The sequence below is a fragment of the Leopardus geoffroyi genome, chromosome A1, assembly GCF_018350155.1.
Source record: "Leopardus geoffroyi isolate Oge1 chromosome A1, O.geoffroyi_Oge1_pat1.0, whole genome shotgun sequence".
Lineage (NCBI taxonomy): Eukaryota > Metazoa > Chordata > Mammalia > Carnivora > Felidae > Leopardus > Leopardus geoffroyi.
Genome location: NC_059326.1, coordinates 20,125,006 through 20,144,728, shown reverse-complemented (window position 1 = coordinate 20,144,728; position 19,723 = coordinate 20,125,006). Strand labels below are relative to the sequence as shown.

Here is a 19,723-nt window from a genome sequence, read left to right as displayed (position 1 = left end):
GTCTCGTGAGAGCTGAGCCCAGGTTGCTGGTTCTGTTCTTCATCCACAGGACCTAGCATAGGGCCTTGGAACCTAGCAGGCAAGCGAGAGGTTATTTGTTGGATGGATGGATGGATGGATGGATGGATGGAAGAAAGGAAGGAATGCCCTCTCTGGGTGCTATAGAATGAGATATATATACTTATTCCATTATCGTGCTATGGCTTAGAATCCAAAACATGCAACAATGCACTTTATCTAAATTAAGGATCTGGGGAGATGTGAAGTAAAACAATTATAGAACTGTAACTATTCTAACACCGAAAAACTATCCCAGGCCCCAGGGTCAGAAATAAACCCTGCTTTAAAGCAAATTGCCCACTGATAATGGCGGTATGAGTAGCCGTCAGACAAAAAAAAAAAAAAAAAAAAAAAATTTAAAAGCCTCATTCCATTTCAAACATTAACACTAACACATGCCTAAGAGATAATTACTAAGAATTGCATTCATTTCGAAATGTCATTTTCTTTTCTTTAACTTGTAACAACCTATAGCCTATCCTCTATTTTGAACTTAATACAATGCCTAAGACCTTAATAGAAATGTATGGAATTCTGAATTGGTCACAAGGACAGACTTTTGACAGAATCTGCTTATACTTGCTGCAAACGTGCACTTGCTCATGGACAACATAGTCTCTTTCTCAAATTAAGTCGTCGGATTTATTAAGTATTGTATGTAAGAAGAACAAGACTGTTAACAGTGCCCGTATTACGCATAAACGAGTGCATGCACTTTTATTAACAATAAATAAGACAAGTTTCAATTTTATTAGGCCATATCTTGCATCGTTTCTTTTCTCTTCTGCAGAATTTCATTTGCTACACGTGTCCAGTGCCCAATGACTGATTTATTGTTTTCTCCACAGGAGGAGGGGAGAAGCATTAGGTACCTGGCACCCAGCAAACCCCGGGACGGCAGAGTTATCAGTGGAATTCCTCAAAGTGACAAAGGGCTAGATGAGGGGTTCCTTGCTGGTACAACCAGGTCACAAGCCTAAGAAGGCTTGACGGGTGTGGCTGGCTCCCTCCCCAGGGCCTGCTCTGTTTCCAATCTGGGCTTTGCTGGCCGGGGCAGTGCTTCTCCTGGCTCTCTGCAGGACCTCAGGCTCCAGGAATTTGGACCGAGTGGTAGAGACATCGCCGGCAGAGACGGCAGTTGCCAGCTTCCTCCCTGCGCTGTCTTGTGATTCAAAGCAGACTCTGCTCCACTTTTTAAAAAGGGGAGCACGTTAATGCTGGAGACCCACAAGAACAGGATCAAGCAAGGAGACACAACAGTCTGATGCAAGAGTCCGTGAGTAAGCATGGTGAACCATGGCGGGCAGGGATGTGGTCATGGGGAGCCCAGGAGCACAAGGGGTTGACTGCAGAGTGTCCTTGTGGGAGGTTATAGGAGCTGCAAGAACACTGGCACTGGGTCATTTCACAAATGGCCCTGGGCTGGGACCTGCCACCTCCCAACACATACACAGAAAGACACCCCCCCACACACACACATCCCACCCCTATGGTACTAAGCCATCCAAACACTGTATGTGGGCTTGGCTGCAGGAAAAGTTAGTGAAGACAGGATGTTTTTCCACCTTGAACCTTTATCTGAAGTAAACACCATTGAGCCCAATGGCCTTATTTGCAAATGTATAGGAAGTGACTCCGGACAAGGCTTCTCTTGCGCCAATCCTGTCTGATACCAAAGTTAGACAACTTAGCAAAACCTGCTGCAGGCTGTACGTGTGGCATAGTCATTGAAAACACCTTGAACTTTCTCTTCTTTGCATTAATTTCCAGCTAATGCTCTGCTCCTTGGAGAGGTGCCTTTCCTTGGTAGGAGTGATATTGGTATAACTCCGCTCTCCATGAAAGTGCTCTTATGAGGATAGTTCACATCACAAGCATGTGATAGTATAGGTATAATTACCTCGTGTATCAATACCTTCATGTGCATTTCTAGCCTTAGTGTTTTATATACCACTCATGGAAGACCAGGGCTTGAGTCATGTCCTTTCCCTACGTGCTTTCTTTTCCTTTTCTTTTCTTTTTTTTTTTAATATAGTGAATCAACAACTCCATCACAAGTGCACCCCTTAATCCCCATCTCCGATTTAACCCATGCCCCCACCCATCTCCCCTCTGGTAACCCTCAGTTCTCTATAGTTAAGATGCTGTTTCTTGGTTTGCCTCTCTCTCTCTCTCTCTGTTTTCCTTTGTTTGTTTGTTTATTTGTTTGTTTCATGAATTCCACAAAGGAGTGAAATCATATGGGATTTGTCTTTCTCTGACTTATTTCACATAGCATAATACTTTCTAGCTCCATCCACGTCATTGCAAATGGCAAGATTGCATTCTTTTTGATGGCTGAATCACATTCCATTGTGTGGTATTTATGTGTACGTGTGTGTGTGTTTGTATCCACCACCCCTTCTTTAGCCATTCATCAATTGATGGACACTTGCCCAGGTGTTTTCTTCAATGGTGTCCTGAGTGCCCTAAACCTCATCCTCTCTGTATTTGAAAGACAGTAACAGCCACCTTGGAAAACTGTTGTGATGATTAACTGAGAAAACACAAAGTCCTTTGTAACATACTGTATATTTTTTTATTTTTCTTGATGATCATTATACATAATAGATACGGCACAGCTACAAGCTGGCTAAATGCCACGAAATATGAGTCAAGTGTACTTCTTACACGTCTTCTCCAACTCAATGGTTTGCTTCTGACCAGACCAGGACCTTGCCCAAGGTCATATATTTAGTAAGTGACGACAAAGCCTCAGCTCACAATGTAGCCTCCCGGCCCATATTTCTAATGCGGACACAACAGGATGCAGTAGAGGAGCGGGGGGCGGGTGGCCCGGGGCTGGTAGGCAGGGAGGGAGGGGGTGCTGCGGGCACACCTCCTTCGGCCATCCAGTCCTGAACACAGACCAGTTCTCTGTGGGGTGGGACTTTCTGCCTCACCCTGGTCTCTTCCGTCTACACTGCAGGAAGATTCCCTGCCTCCATGCAGCCGGCCCTGTTCACGCTCTTCCTGCTTCACACCTGGCTCCGTGGAGGACAGGGCGACCTCCGTGAGGACCTGACCTTGCTGAAGACCGAGCTTGCGCTTCGCCTCTACCAGGGTGCAGCGGCCCCTAGAAATGAAACCAACGTTGTCATTTCTCCTGCTGGCGTGTCCCTTGCTCTGGAAATCCTGCAGTTTGGAGCCCAAGGGAACACCGGCCAGCAGCTGGCCGAGGCCCTGGGTTACACCGTCCATGGTAAGAGGGCTGCTCGTGCCCCTGTTTGCTCTGCTGCTCCCACTCAGGCTGCCTCAGGAGGTGGGGTGTTCCCAAATCCAGTGGCTGGTGCTGGATGACCACCAGTGGAGAAGGGTGACCGCCTGGCAAGAATGCAGCAGACGGCGTTCGGACTTCGCACTGTAGTCCCCATGATGATCTTTGAGTTTCTCTTCTAAACTTAGGTTCCATGCCAATTTTTCTTATATATTTTTTAATGTTTTTATTTATTTTTGAGAGAGAGACAGACAGAGCGCAAGTGGGGGGGGAGGGGCAGAGAGAGGGAGACATAGAATCCGAAGCAGGCTCCAGGCTCTGAGCCCAACACAGGGCTCGAACTCATGGAGCGTAAGATCATGATCTGAACCAAAGTTGGACGTTTAACCGACTGAGCCATCCAGGGGCCCCTCCATGGCAGTTTTTCCAATTTCATGTCACAAGCCCTTCTGCAGTGCCTACCAGGTGCCAGGAAATGTCCGAAGCACCTTCCAAGTAGTAATTTAATTGTTACGACAACAAAATTGCCATTATGTCTTCTGATGCTCAGAGAAACCACATACAATTGCTAGCCCTGGATATGTGATGGAATTATATCATCACCCCTATTTTATTTTTTTAAGTTTATTTATTTTGACAGAGAGACATAGAGAGCAAGCAGGGGAGGGGCAGAGAGAGAGGGAGAGAGAATCTCAAGCAGGCTCCACACTGTCAGCGAGGAGACCGACACGGGGCTCAAACCCACAAACTGTGAAATCATGACCTGAGCTGAAACCAAGAGTCAGACGCTTAACCAACTGAACCACCCAGGCTCTCCCATCCCTATTTTATAGATGAGCCAATAGGCATAGAGAGTTTACACGACTTGCCCAAGGTCACATAGCTAGTAAGTTGCAGATCTGGGTCTCAAGCTCAGGTTGAGGTCAGCCAGGTTGAGGTCAACGTAGCTTGCACCCAGGGCCTCCGGCTCAATACCTGGCCTCGGAACCAACCTACCAACTCCATGCGAACACACACACTCACGCACATCGCTTTTCCTTCTCTATCTTAGAATAAGATACCAATAAAAAAGGATGGGTATTAGCCTTGTATAAATCAATATGTTTTAGGAAATCCAAGAACGAATACCAACACAGTGCTGGTGAGAGCTTCCTTTGAGCTAGAAGCTCGGGGTGGCAGGTAAAGGTTAATGCTGAAGACGCCAGGTCACAAGGCACCAGTCATGCGTCCAGTTCCCCACGCCCCATCCACATCCTGTCCCCTGCCCAAACAACTCTTGTGACCCTGCTGGCCGGCTTGATGTTTCTCAGCAAGAATATCACAGAAATGCATATATCCCTGGTCTTCTTCTTCAGCCACATGAGATCGGCTGCAGTGCCGATTCAAGAACTCAGTTCTTGAATGATGTGGTTCAAGAACTCAGCATCCAGACAGATAAGGAAAGCTCTGAAGTGTCACAGAAACGATGCACACAGAAAGACACCCTCATGCAGTGCAGCAAGTGTATTTATGTGACATAAATTAGCACAGGGCAGGGAATGATTTATTCCACTGGCTGAACAGAAAGACGCCCCGGAAGACATGCCATCTGAGCCAGGTCATGAAGAACAAATAGGCGTGTGAAAGAGAGACAGGCGTTTCTGCCTTAAAAAGGAGACTCACAAAAGTCACAACTGGGGGGAAAGTGAGAAATGCAAGTGTGGCTATCCTCCAGAGAAAGGGAACTGATTCCAGTTGATTCTTTGTTGTCAGGTATAGTCAGGGTCCCTGGCTAACCGAATATGATGATTAACAGCGTTTCCGTGGACCCCATTCGAGAATTACCAAATATTAGGAATGCTTAGCAGTCAAACTCTGTGGAACATGATCCCACCATTTTTCTTACTCATAAACTGCTTTGTTATCTTATAGAACCGTGGCTCATTATTATGAACAGGGATGTGCAACTTCCAGAGTTCCAGTTAAGAGGGTACCCCCGTAGCCTGGTTTGACCCAACATAGCTCAGAGAATCATGTGCACTGTTTAAAACAACCCAGCAGTGCCTGCTACCTGCCTAGGTCCAGCCTTCCTTTCAAAAGTCAATACAGACCAGTAAAATGTATAAAAAGCAGGATCCAAAGCAACACCAGGGTCTTGAGGCATCTTTCCGGTTTAATCAACAGGAGGACCTATCCACATCTGCAGTGGGACACATCAGCACTGTCTTGTTCTCACTGTGTTTCCAGCCAATATGTGACAACCAGGAGCTTTGCTAGGGTTCCCACCTGCGGGTCAGACAGGCACAGCATGAGACTCAGAACAGACCCTAGTGGTATCTACAAGGATCACCGCACAAAACACAATTTCCTGATGTTCCAAGTTCTAAGGAGTTCTGGTGCTTTCCTAGGTAAATTGATGAGGAACATTTTAAGCTTTCTAGCTTTCTATTAAGCATAAGAATAATGCTAGGAACAGAGGCCTCAGAAATGAAGGTAGCCTGGTTCTTGGGAAAGAGTTCTGTTTGATGATAATATGAATTTCACTTTTACGGTTATTATGGCATTTGATCCTCATAGAAACCACATACATTAATTAATAACCCCAATTTTACAAATGAGACAAGAGGCTAACAGTTTGGCAAGACTCTGCAGGTGGAAGAGACAGGAGTCAAGTCCCAGATTCTCTGACCCCAAATCCCATGTTCTTTCCAAAATTCCTTCGTCCTACTCTAAGTCACTGAGCAGAAGCATAAAGGTATAAGGACATTGTCTTTTCTATTTTTCATCAGAGATATCCTCATTATTCCTGCAGCTCAACCAAACCCTCTGACATCATCCTCAACTTAGGCCTCTTGTAATTCTCAGGCAAGTAAAACATTAGCATCGCTGTTTGTAGTTTGAGAATTTTATAGTCATGAACTTTACAAAGTCAGATTCAGTGTCACGTTCAGGAAGCTCAGTTCAACCCATTGATTCAAAAGGAAGGCGCTCTCCACACTGGGCTCACAAATGAGTTAGAAGGCTCAGCCGCAGCAAAAGAAATTCATGAGAAAACATCATGTCTTCTTCTAGCACTTTCCTCCCACTCTGTGCGCATCCCAGGGACCTTCTCCTCAACCTTCCACACTGCCCTCATCACAGTGCTGATGGAGAGCAGCACCCAAGGGTTTTCTTCTTTCTGCTTCCTTTCTTCCCAGACCCTTCCGTAAGATCTACGTGACCAGCCCTCCAGCAAGAAAGATGCTCTCTGGCGGGGCAGGGAGAGGAATTAAGCCAGCGGTGACAGGTTCCTCTTTCCAAGGCTGCTGGGGAGGAGCAGTCTGTAGCCTGTCATCCCTCAAAGAACAGCTGGTCCCCTGGCCCAGATTGGGTGAGAGGGCAGAAGGGAGGTCACGCTACACTATGGACCGGTGAAACGTCTCACTTTGTTCCTGCAAGATGGTCAATATTTTACAGGGAGATGATTCTATAAATACATATGACCTTCCTCAGTAGAGGAAAACCTGACAAGAAGTATTATTTTCATCCATTTCTTTGCTCATTAAAATAAAAGCAAAGGAGTCAGGCTGCAAATCATGAGATATACAACCCGAGTCTGTTTTTTACAGTCGTGGATTCTAAGAAGCAGCTTTGGTAGTGAAAGTTTTCTGGGCAAGTGAAATCTGTCCACAGCTGTGGGCTGCAGCCCGGTGGCTGGGCGCCCCAGTCAGGGTGTATTGGGGGCATCTGTGCCCCTTCAGAGAAGTTTTGCCAGGCAACTTGGGGCTCTGCTGCTGTCCCCTGAGCGGGCCTCTGAGACATGAAGGGTGTTGGAGTGGATGGGCCCCAAGCCAGGTCAGAGATCCATTCCAACAGGTGCCCTGGGAGAGGAACAGAGCGGTGCAGGAAGAAGGGACAAAGTGTGGGGGTAGATTTGTGGATAACCACAGAGCTGTGCCTAAGAGGAAGGAGAGGCAAGGAGGCGCAGGGAAGGGCCGTGTTCCAGAGGCAGCCTGCACAGGAAGGGGACCTGACTGCTGGAAATGCCCAGCTTCCATGTGTCAGGAGAAAGAAGCTTGGGATGCTCGGCTGTGCCCTGACTCACCAGTGGGCGAGAGGCCCTGCTCCAGCTCCAGATTTCCTCCTAGAGGAGAATAAAAGCCACAGATTGTAAATACTATCTTGAAAAAGAAATCCACTATTGATTATGGAGAGAAGGAAGAAATCTCCTGTGTAAGTAGTAAATATAAGTCCAGCCAACCCCCGCCCCAAGAAGGTGGAAACTATTGACTCTCTCAGATGCTTATTATTTCCTCAACATTCTTCTAGGTTCTTGGTGACATTAATAGCACAAGCTGTCCGCTGGGTCTTAGGGAGCAGGGGGATGGGAGGCGCTCTTACCTTTCCTCTGTGTTCCTCGAATCGATAGCATAGTTCTGAAAGAGGCCACATCTGAATGTCCCTCAGGCTTATGACATGCAGTTGTGGGAACGGATCTAAGGCCCTGAACAAGATACAGTGGCAATTGGTCTGTCATTGTTATTTATAACATTCCCCATAAATCGATTGACTTCTTAAACATTTGAAGCCCCCTAACCCTGCACACCAGACCCGCAGTTTTACCAGCTCTCTGTATTCTAGTGCCCTCAACATGTCTGTCTCAAGAAGTTAAGGAGGAATAGCCTCTGGGATATTGGTGGTATTTTTCTATTTGACTTCATCACAGCCTGATCTCTCTCTGATCTTGCATGGCTTCCCCCCACCTCTCAGCTCTTAATCTATGATTCGGGTTAATTCCTGAGCAATTGAGTTCTGATTTATCCAAATTGGCTGTAACTGGTAGATGAGCCTTGTGAAACAAGAGTGGTACCTGCCGGGGCCCCATTTCAGTGCAATGTGCAAAGAGAGACAGGGCGAACTCCTTACTTACGCTCACCGCTGTCAATTTATCCCAACACCTTTTTCACAGACCAGAGGGTGAAACAGTTCTTACACACTGTTTACGCCACCCTGCCCAACTCCGGACGAGGCACCAAAATGGAGCTGGCCTGCACTCTTTTCGTGCAAGCAGGAACGCCCCTCTCCCCCTGCTTTGTGGAACAGATCTCCCAGTGGGCCAACAGCAGCCTGGAGCCAGCCAACCTCAGGGAACCCAACAGCACCAGCATCGGGGTCAACGAATGGGCCTCCAGGCAGATGGCAGGTAAAAGAAACCACCCAGTTTAGTGAGGATGATTTCAGAGCGCTATAAACACAGATATCAAGCATTGCTGGTCAGAAGCCACATGGGTGGAGGCTCAGGCCACCCTCGATTGCAACAGAAGTCTGTCCTCTTGGGAGACCCTACCCTTAAGTGCGGTGCTCTATGAAGCAAGCAAAGCTGACCTTTGACCCCCTCTGCCCATCCCCCACCCACCCACACAGCAGGGGGCTCTTCAGAGCCTCCCACCTCCAGGGGAGCCCTGCAGGCTTTGTTCTGTGCACCTGTTCCCCTCAGGGGAATCCCCCCCACCGAGCTCTGCTGTCATCTACAATTAACACCCTGCGACAGCAAAATGCAGTGGGAGCCAGAAAACTTCTTGGAATTTAGCTTCAGGAAATGATTCAAGGGAAGAAAAAGTTATATATAATAAGATGCTTAGCCCAGGGTTAGGGTTACCGAAGAAAAAGACTTAGAAATAACTTAACCGTCCAGCCATTAGGAATGATCCCGTTAATTACAGCTCCCGCATATCATGTAGTTGTAATTATTAAAGGTGATGAAAATCTATTACACTCACTGGGTTCCATTTATTGACTTATAGCGCTTTTCCTAAGTGCTCTGTGTTCATTATGTCTGTTCACCCTCACAGTTGTCCTGGGAGATAGGTGCTGTTACTAGTGACCGGTTCACAGATAGAGGAACTGAGGCACGGAGAGCTACGCCTGCTGCCCGGGGCCCAGGATCCCTTAGAGCCAGGATCCTAAGTCAGCCGGTCTGCCTCTGGCATCCCTGAACATTACAAAGGCTACACAGAAACAGGGAGAATGTTCAAGACCCAGTGTTGTTTAAAATACAGAATAGAAGGTGATGTGTACTTTATGACTGAACTGAGAACAACATGTGGGTGGCCAAGGAGCACAGAGCTGCAGTGCAAATACGAAGATGTTCATTGATAGCTCAGTTGTCTCCAGCGTTTCATAATGTCTTCCCAGTTTACTTAAAAAATGTTTAATTCCCTGTCTCGGCTCATTGTGCTGCTGGAGTAGGGGCATGGGGAGGGGGGGCGGTTAGGCAAAGCCACACAGTTAGCTGCCGTCAACCCTTTGGGGTGAGTGTCCTCCACAGAAGAGGGGCAGCCAGGAAGAGCCTGAAGCTCTGGGGCCAGGCCGCTTGGGTTCAAACCCAAGGTTTCTGTCTTGAGCAGCTGGGCAGATGGTGGCTTTGCCACTCACAAGTGTGTGACCTGGGACAGCTTCTCCAAGCCTTGGTGCCCCCATCTGTAAAATTGGGAATAACAACAGAACTGGTCAGAGGAGTCAGAGAGGGTTTGTTCAAGCATTTAGAACAGAGCCTGGCACAATGTGTGTTTTTATTAATAAAGGGCTGGGGCAGTAGTCGGCCTGCCCTCTTCTCTCTGGTAATGCGTGGAATCTCAAGAGCATGCCCTGGATGTTGCTGTCTAAGCAAAGGCTCTGCCAGGGATGAGGCCCAGCAGCTGGGGTAGCGGGATTTGCGGGAAGGGTGGGAGGGACACAGCGCAGTGGGCCCCACCACAGCGCCCTGTGCCTCCCAGGAGTCCACCTGAGCAGTGCGTGTCTAACAGCCCTAGGAAATAGCCGCTTCAGACAACCTGCTCGGAAAACGATAAAAGCACGGTCTTCAACAACAGCTAGTTATAGACACCACGGTTCTGCAGGTGCAAACCCAACCTCGGGGATGCCCCAGCACCCTCCAGGACAGGTGCACGGGTCTCAGCCACACGATGGCTCTCCTGCTTGCAGGTGGCCCGACATGGGAGCGCGGTGGCGGTGTATTTCCCCAGCTGGCACTTGTGAGCACCATGTCCTTCCAGAGCACTTGGCGGCAGAGATTCTCCTCCAGGGACACTCAGCTCCTGCCTTTCACCTGTGCCCCGGGCCTGGTCCTCCAAGTCCCCATGATGTACCAAATGGCCGAGGTCAACTACGGTGAGCTCCTTCCCACCTGTGGGCCCTCTTAAGTGACGGGAACAAGGGAACAACATGGGCGGAGAGAGGGGGGCACGTCTGCTCTAGAAGGACCCGCGGAGTGTCTCAGCCTTCCCTCTGCAGTGAGATGTGTGTGCAGTAAGGAGAGCCCCAGGGGCCCGAGGACCCAGAGAGGAGGGTGAGGAAGCAGAGGGGGAAGAGAAATCCAATCTCACGCTTGACATTTCCCTCTGCACCTAGTAAGAGGCATTAGTGTAAAACCAAAACTGTTTGAATGGAACCACCCCACCCTCGGCAGGCAACCGCATAAAATGAATAGCCACTTGGTGCTAAGAAAGGGCAAAAGATGGAGAGTTCAGTTTAGATGGCTCTCGAGAGGGCACCCACGCAGGCTTGACATTGTCCTTCCACCTTGCCTGGATGGTTGCTCATCCCAGCCCCTTGAGGGTGCAGGTGCCCTGAGTGCGGGCCAGCGAGCACCAGGGGACAGGGGGCCCATCCCCGAAGGCTGGCTCCAGGTGTGGACACCACCGTGGGGCCCCCACAAGGCAAGGGGAGAAGGGACCCGGCCACCTGTCCCCACACACCTCTCTCACAGCCCTTGTTTGCAGGCTCAGCCCTTCCAGCTGTGGGATTAATTCTGTTCTTATGCAGGGAAAAGTCACGGAGACTTAAAACAGTGTTTCAGGAACACTGGCACTTAGAAAACTCACTACCTTCCTGCTTCAATTTCATGCAGGACACGTTGTGAGTGCTTTTATTCGTTTGTTTATCCTGCCAGTAACTATTAACTGAGGTCAAGTAAGGGGAGCGTAGAGGAAGGTCAATTGGATATGTAAATATATATTTATGACTATTATAGTTCTTGTGCCTAATGTTTTCCCATCGCTGCTATGACTCATGCTGGTTGATCTGTCAGCTGCGTAACACTTCCCAATTTTATATGATATCTGGGTTCAGAGCTTTTGTTGAAAGAAAGATCTGGCTCAAAGAGCCTGGGTCCCCACATGGTCACAAAAGGCCAGGATTGGAATGGCTTCCCCTTTAAGACAGTAGATGGCTCTCCCACGTGCCGTCATCCCCACTGTGTCCAGCCGATGCAAGCCCTGTGAAGGTATCATTAGAAATTCTAGGTCCTAACATCAGAAAAGGTGACTAACAGTCTTTGGCCTCAAACTGCTTCCTGAAGGTGAGGTAGACAGCCTGTTAATAAAACGTACGGTTCCCAGTTCTGTGAGCTGGCCCTTCCCAGGGTCTGGCACTGTTTAGTTCCCTGTCTCCTGGCACAGAACTAATAATGCCCCATCCACTGAACCCCCAGGCCAGTTCCAGGACCCTGCAGGCCATCAGGTGGGGGTGCTGGAGCTGCCTTACCTGGGAAACACAGTGAGTCTGCTCTTGGTTCTGCCGCGTGACAAAGACACCCCGCTGAGCCACGTTGAGCCACACCTCACAGCCAGCATCATCCACATCTGGACCTCCAGCCTCAGGCGAGCCAGAATGGACGTGTTCCTGCCCAGGTAAGTGGCTGTGTCATCCTTCTGGGGTGCTCTGCAGCCTAATCCTGTTGGCCAGGCCTGGATCAGAGAACCCAGGTGGTCGGACTCTGGGGTCTGTCCTTAACCACTGGGCCAACTTGTCTAATGTGCCCTGAGAGGTTAGGCCAAGGGGGAGTTACCCTAGAGTGTGGGTCCAGGTCAGAGTCTCTGCAGACTAGTTCATGATGCAGACGGAACAGAGTTAATTTCCTGGGTCTTCTCAAGAGAAGATATTCTGTGTTCACTGGGCCAGACTGCAGGCTCCAGGCCTCATGCCACAACCAGTTCTCTGAACAGGGAAAGAAAAGCCATGAAGTTACCTTGGAGGAATGTGCCCCAAATCTTATCACATCCTAAGAGTATACAACTGTCATTTTTCCAAAACCAAAGAGGCAAGGTAGTTTATGTAATTGAGCAAATAACCAAGATAATTCTGACTGGAAGGCAAATTAAAGCATAAAAATTCAAGACTTTTAGTCTCTATGCTGAAGGTTCTCATTCTTTGTAAATAGAGGGGAGCCATTCTTTGAGAAAATCCAATAGGTGCAAATGCAAATTGTCAAAAAGTTAAATGATGGTTCTAGATTTTGCTTTTCCAAAGCAAAACCTACGTGCAAAACTCATTACTTTACAAAGAATTCCTTTTTTGAACTTCTTTAAGTGACAAGCTTCTCTGGCACATTTGAAACCAGAGTAAACCTGTAATTAATTTGTAGACCAGCATTAAGTGAGGAATGTTATCCCAGGGCTCAGTATGTGGATTCTTCATGCTCCTTCCTGCTGGCTGCCACCACCTGCTCTGTTGACCAGGCCCTCAGCAGCACTGAGCCAGAGGCCTTGGCAGAGCTCTTTTGAGCAGTTAAAAACAAGTCCAGACACTGAAATAAAAACACACAAGGAGAGACCCAGTGAGTTAAGAGCCAAGGTCTAGAGTGGGATCTGGCATAACCAGAAGGTGAACGTAACTCTATGATAAAGTTTATGTCTCTCCAAACCAAATGCTTGGACCTCAAATGAAGGCACAAAGACAAGAAATTTCAACAGATCTCTCTGGCATGGAAAAGAAGCAACTTTCATCTTTCTATCATATTTGAGAGAAGCTCAGCGAAGGAAGAGAAGCTTTCAATGTTAAAAGTAGGGAGACAGTGCGACCTGGTGCAGGAAATTTGTCGGAATCTTTTCAGAATTAGGAGACAGATGGCTGGCCTCATCCTGGAGCAGCTGCTGTAAGGAAGAGTCCCCAGGAAAGTGCCCAGCTCGTTTGCGAGTCCTCCGCTGTCTCTGATGCCACCTGTAGAGCTCGCAGCGTTGAGGAATGATGCTGAAAGACCCTGAAGACGGGGACGGGATGGGAATGCAAAGATCATAGTAACACAGCATCAGTTAACACTTGTTAAAAAAATGTTTGGTTACCATAATTTATCTCCCTAATGCTATCAAGCCTGACATCCAAGAAGGATAGAAGGTATTAGGAAAATGAGGCTGTTTCACAAAGCCAAACTCGCCAAGCAAAGAAACCGGCTTCAAAATCCTTTAAGGAATAAATAGAGAAAGAATTTCAACTATCTTAGGTCTAAATCTGGGTACAAAACTTTGGACCGTGGTCGACCAGGTCAACTTTTGGGCAAGAATTTACCTCTAGTTCTGCAAATCATTCATTCCTCATTTAATATGATCTGCTTTATAGTTACCCTGCATTTTTCATTTAGCAAGAGCAAACACTTTTGCACACTGTGGGTAGCGGTGCAAATATCGTGTGGCAGTGAGGTGAGCCTTAGGATTAAGCTTCACCAATGGTGTATTCATAGATTCTGGATGAATTATGATATCTAGCTTCTGAAGTAATATTTTATTTATGAAGAAGTGAAATAAAATGTATGGGGACAATTAGTCTTCATTAGGGACCTTAGCATACCAAAAGAATAATCAAGAAAGCCAACAATGAGTGTTAACAAGGGTCATTTATATCCATAATAATGTAATGCCTCACAAGAAAGACTAATAATGTCAAATATATATTTGTTTAATGAATAAAACGCTTGGTTATTAGATCAACATAGTAGGATGCTAAGCATGAGCATTTTTTTCTCATAATAGAAGTGATGTATTTTTTTATTGAAGTATAACTAATGTATAGTGTTATATTAGTTTCGGGTGTACAGTATAACAAATCAGCAATTCTCTACATTTACTCAGTGCTCATTTTAAGTGTACTTTTAATCCCCTTTATCTATTTCACCCATCCCCCCCCCCCCACTTCCCCTCTGGCAACTGCCAGCGTGTTCTCTGTATTTCAGAGTCTGGTTTTTGTGCGTGTCTCTTTTTCTCCTTGTTTGTTTGTTTATAAGTATTTTAAAAATCCATCAGATCTCATATATTCAGAAGTTTTGGGCTTCCTTTCCGAGAGCTACTGATCATCGTCATGTGTGGATTGTGCTTTTCTATGGGTATTTTCTTTTTCTTTTTCTTTTTTTTAATGAAGGTGCAATTCACATAACCATAAAATTCTTTTAAAGTGTACAGTTCAGAGGTTTTTCGTATATTGGCAAAGTTGTGCAACCATCACGACTATCAAATTCCAGAACATTTTCATCACCTCAAAAAGAAACTCCATACCCATTAGCAGTCACTCCACATTCCTTCTCCTCACTACTCCTAGGCAACCACTAATCTACTTTCTCTCAGTGGATTTGTCTATACTACTCTACCTTTCACATAAATGAAATCATACCACATGTAGCCTTTCTGTGTCTAGCTGTTCTCACTTAGCACGATGTCGTCAAGGTCCGTCCTTATCAGAGTATGTATCAATACTTCATTCTTTTTTATGGCTGAATAATTTTCCATTGTATGACTATACTACATTCTACTTATCCATTAATCAGTTTATAGACATTTAAGAGCCTGGAAACTTTTTGCTTGTTTTCACTTTTTGGGTCCTATAAAACTTTCATGTGCACACTTTTTTTATGATATATATTTTCAATGATCTTGGTTACATACCTAGGAATGAAAATCCTGCGTCATGTGTTAACTCTACACTTTACATTTTGAGGACCTACCAGACAGTGTTCCAAGGGGCTGCACCATTTTACATTCCCACCAGCAATCCAAGAGGTTCCAGTTTCTCCATACCCTTGTCAACACTTGTTATTGTCCATCTTTTTTCATAAGTCCCTCTTCATGGTTAATGGTACAGACTTTCAGTTTGGTGTGATGAAAAAGTTCCAGAGTGGTGGAAAGATAACAGTGGTGGTTGGACAGCAATGTGGATATTCTTATGGCCATTGAATTATGCGCTTAAAATGGTTATGTTGTGTATATTTTACTACAATCTTGTTTTGAATTGTGAAGGGAAGGAAGGTGGGGAGAAGACAAAGACTGTCTTCCCAAATTTGGGTTAAAAAGTAGGGTTGTTATAAAGCTTACATTTAGGAAGTGTATAGTTATTCTTAGTTACATTACCTGGGAAGACATCGCCTCCTCTGCCCTCCAGCAATGCCATCCTCTGTGTTTTGGCTTCTCGGTCAGGCTGGAGGCAAGATGGATGCAACCTGTCTGACCCCACAACAGTAGCAACAACTGCAGGAGAAGAAAACCCCCATCTTTTTTATTGTAGCCATCCTAGTTGGTGTGAGGTGGTTTCTCATTGTGACTTCCATTTGCATTTCTCTAATGACCGATGACGTCAAGCATATTGTCATGTGCTTGTTGAACATTTACATATCTCTTTTGAAGAAGTATCTATTTGAATCTTTTCTCCATTTTTAAATAGGTTGTCTTTTTATTGTTGAGTTGTCATGGTGCTTTATATATTCTGGCTATTAGTCCTTTATCAGATATATAATTTGCAAATATTTTCTCCCATTTCATGGGTTGTCTTTTTACTTTATTGAGGATGTCCTGTTTTTTTTTTCAATATATGAAGTTTATTGTCAAATTGGTTTCCATACAACACCCAGTACTTATCCCAAAAGGTGCCCTCCTCAAGACCCATCACCCACCCTCCCCTCCCTCCCACCCCCCATCAACCCTCAGTTTGTTCTCAGTTTTTAAGAGTCTCTTATGCTTTGGCTCTCTTCCACTCTAACCATTGAGGATGTCCTTTGAAGTACAAAAGCTTTTAATTTTAATGAAGTTCAGTTAATTTATTTTTTCTTTTGTTTCTTATGCTTCTTTTAATGTCGTATCTAAGAAAACATTGTTTAACCAAGATCACAAAGATCTATGTCTGTGTTTTTTCTAGCAATTTTATAGTCTTAGCTCTTATATTTAGGTCTCTGACTCATTTTGAATTAATTTTTGTATGTATAATGAGGCAGAGGTCCAATTTCATTCTTTGCATGTGGTTATCCAGTTGTCCCAGCATGATTTTTTTTCTTCCAAGATTTTATGTAAATTCAAGTTAGTTAACGTGTAGTGTAGTATTGGTTTCAGGAGGAGAATTTAGTGATTCATCACTTACATATAATACCCAATGTTCATCCCAACAAGTGCTCTCCTTATTGCGTATCACCCATTTAGCCCATCCCCCCACCCACCTCCCCTCCAGGAACCCTCACTTTGTTCTCTAAGAGTCTCTTATAGTTTGCCTCTCTCTCTGTTTTTATCTTATTTTATTTTTCCTTCCCTTCCCCTAATGTCATGTTTTGTTTTTTAAATTCCACATATGAGTGAAATCATATGGTATTTGCCTTTCTTTGACTGGCTTATTTCACTTAGTGTAATACACTCTAGTTCCATCCCCATCATTGCAAATGGCAAGATTTCATTCTTTTTGATGGCTGAGTAATATTCCACTGTGTGTGTGTGTGTGTGTGTGTGTGTGTGTGTGTGTATGGGTATAAACCATAATATTCTTTATCCATTCATCAGTCAATGGACATTTGGGCTCTCTCCATAGTTTGGCTGTTGTTGATAATGCTGCTATAAACATCAGGGGGCATATACCCCTTTCAATCTGTATTTTTGTATCCTTTGGGTAAATACCTAGCAGGGCAATTGCTGTGTCCCAGCACCATTTATTGAAACGACTATTTGTTTTTCCATTGAATTTTCTTGGTACCTTTCTTGAAATTCATTGACCATAAATGAATGGGTTTATTTTTAGACTTTCAATTCTATTCTATAGGCATAAATGTCTACAATTTACTCAGTATTATTCAGTCTCGATTACTATAATGTTTAGAAATCAGGATATGTTAGTGCTTCAACTTTGTTCTTCTTTTTTCAAGAATTATTTGGCTATTCTGGGTTCCATACATTTTCATGGTAATTTTAGGATCAGGTTATCAGTTTTGGTCAAAAAGGCAGCTGAACTTTTGATGATTATTATATTTACTCTGTAGATCAGTTTGGGAATATTGCTTTCTAACAACATTAGCTGTTGCAATCTGTACACAGGATGTTTTTCACTTTATTGATGTTTTCTTCAGTTTCTTTCAATTATGTTTTTTAGCTTTTAGTTTTCAGTATACAAGTTTTGCATTTCTTTTGTTAAAACCCTAAGTATTTTATTCCTTTTGATGCTGTTATCAATGGGATTTTATTTTCAGACTGTTCATTGCTAATATAAAAAAAGCCATTGACTTTTTGTACCTTGATCTCACATCCTGTCACCTTGGCAAAATCATTTATTAGTTCTAGTAGTTTTTCCTCTGTGTGTATATATTCCTTAAGATTTTCTATATACAAGACCAAGTCATCTGTGAATAGAGATAGGTTTACTTCTTCCTTTCTAATCTGGACGCATTTTATTTCTTTTTCTGGCATAATTGCTCTGCACACCTATCACTACGATGTTAAATAAAAGTGGTGAACATCCTGGTCTGATTCCTGATCTTAGGAGGAAAGCGTTCAGTCTTTTACCATTACCATTCAGTATGATGCAAGCTGTGGGTTTTCTGTGGAGACCCTTTTTAAGGTTGAAAAAGTTCTCTTATATCCCAAGTTTACTGAGTGATTTTTGTTTTCATGAAAGAGTGTTGGCTTTTTTTCACACGCTTTTCTGCATTTATTGAGATGATCATGTGACCTTTGTCCTTTATTCTGTTAATACGGTGTTTGACATTGATTTTCATATGTTAAACCCACCTTGCATTCCTGGGATAAATCTCACTTGGTCATGATGGGATTTATATATTGCTGGATTCAATTTGCTAGTATTTGTTGAGGATTTTGCATCTTTATTCATAAGGGATATTTGTCTAGTTTTCTTTTCTCATGATATCATTGTCTGGTTTTGGTAAAGGGCAATTTTTCCACTCAAGATATTTTTGAAACATTCCTTCTGGGCTGGCCTTCATAGCCATATAAGAAAAAAATTGGGTGCCTGGGTGACTCATTTGGTTGGGTGTCTGACTCTTGATTTTGGCTCAGGTCATGATCTCACGGTTCATGAGTTCAAGCCCCATGTCGGGCTCTGAGCTGACAGCACGGATAATGCTTGGGATTCTCTCTCTCCCTGTCTCTCTGCCCCTCCCCGACTTGCGCAGTCTCTCTCTCTCTCTGTCTCTCTTCAAAATAAATAAATAAACTTAAAAAAAATTACTCTCGCCTTTTAGGGTCATACCTCACTATTACCTTTAGTTACTAAAAATGATATTACCCAGTTTTATCAACTACCATAATCACCATATTTGGCTTCCAATATCCCTTAGCTTTTTCTTAATATTCCTGAGAAACACTAAAACCACAATGGTAGCATTGAAGTGTATGAGCTGTACTGGGCATTGTTCTAAGCACTTTATAAGAATTATTTCGCTTAATTTTCACAAAGCTAAGAACTAAGCACTACTATTATGCTCATTTCACAAATGAGGAAACCGAGGCAAAGAGAGGTAAAGTAACTTACCCCAGGTCACTCAGCTAGTAAGAGGCTGAGCTGGGATTCAAACCCTGGCAATGAACTCCCAAGTTCATGCTCTTAACCCCTGTGTTTCAGTATTAAGAGTTTTCAAAAAGAATGTGTTTTAAGCATTTATGAAAATTTCAGAAGAGGTAATGCAAAATTGTTTTGAGAATGTCAGCATAGTTGGAGAAAGCATATGTATCTTTTTGGGAAACCGTTCTAAAGATCCAAAACATATATTTATGGGAAAATCTGATACTTCTGTTTAAAATATTGGGCACATTGTCTTGTATGGCAATGAAAACCTTTGATAGTAAATGGTCTTTTCCAGTATTTTTACTCTTGTACAAGTTCTGGAGAGTTTATACAAAAAGACCGTCTAAATGCCATTTCAAACTTTTTTATTTTCAAAGAAAAATAATGTGAGCAATCCTTTTAAAGCCTCCTTGAACAATAAAATTGCAAATGCCTGGCCCTTGGAGAAATATTACAAAGTTGGTGTGTTGATTCTTCCTGCTCTCAGGACTTATTAGGAAAACCAAAACTTTAACTTGCATTCCTTCCCTCCTGTGCATCAAAGACACACACTGCACGCAGCAAACAGAAAAATATGTCTTATCAAATATAAATATGTTAAATGAGACACACTGTTAGTTGTTGATTAGTCAACAACTTCTTTTCTGCACCTACTATGTGAGATGCCTCAGGAGACAGGAGGTAGCAAAGTGTAGATGCCAAGGGCACGGGCTTTGCACTCAAACAGCCTTGCTTTGAGTTGAGCTCCACCACGTACTGTTTATGTCATCTCGGGAAAGTGTCTTAATCTCTTTAGGCGTCAGTTTTTTCACCTGTAAAATGAGGATAATAATAACATAACTATGTGAAGATGAA

General features: G+C 44.4%; 1 protein-coding gene across 2 annotated transcripts in view; it reads left to right on the top strand.

Annotated features, from left to right (window-relative positions):
• The first annotated feature begins 1,039 nt into the window (after positions 1–1,039).
• Positions 1,040–19,723, top strand: part of SERPINE3 (serpin family E member 3) — a 34,265-nt gene continuing 15,581 nt past the window's right edge. The window contains exons 1-6 of one of the 2 annotated variants that reach the window (XM_045475145.1): positions 1,040–1,336; positions 3,029–3,301; positions 8,244–8,479; positions 10,102–10,108; positions 10,256–10,444; positions 11,766–11,964. In XM_045475145.1, the coding sequence (XP_045331101.1) occupies positions 3,046–3,301; positions 8,244–8,479; positions 10,102–10,108; positions 10,256–10,444; positions 11,766–11,964 (887 nt within the window). In that variant the 5' untranslated portion in view covers positions 1,040–1,336; positions 3,029–3,045. Of the gene's footprint in view, positions 1,341–3,028; positions 3,302–8,243; positions 8,480–10,101; positions 10,109–10,255; positions 10,445–11,765; positions 11,965–19,723 lie in introns of both variants that reach the window. The other variant, XM_045475143.1, reaches the window with a different exon arrangement.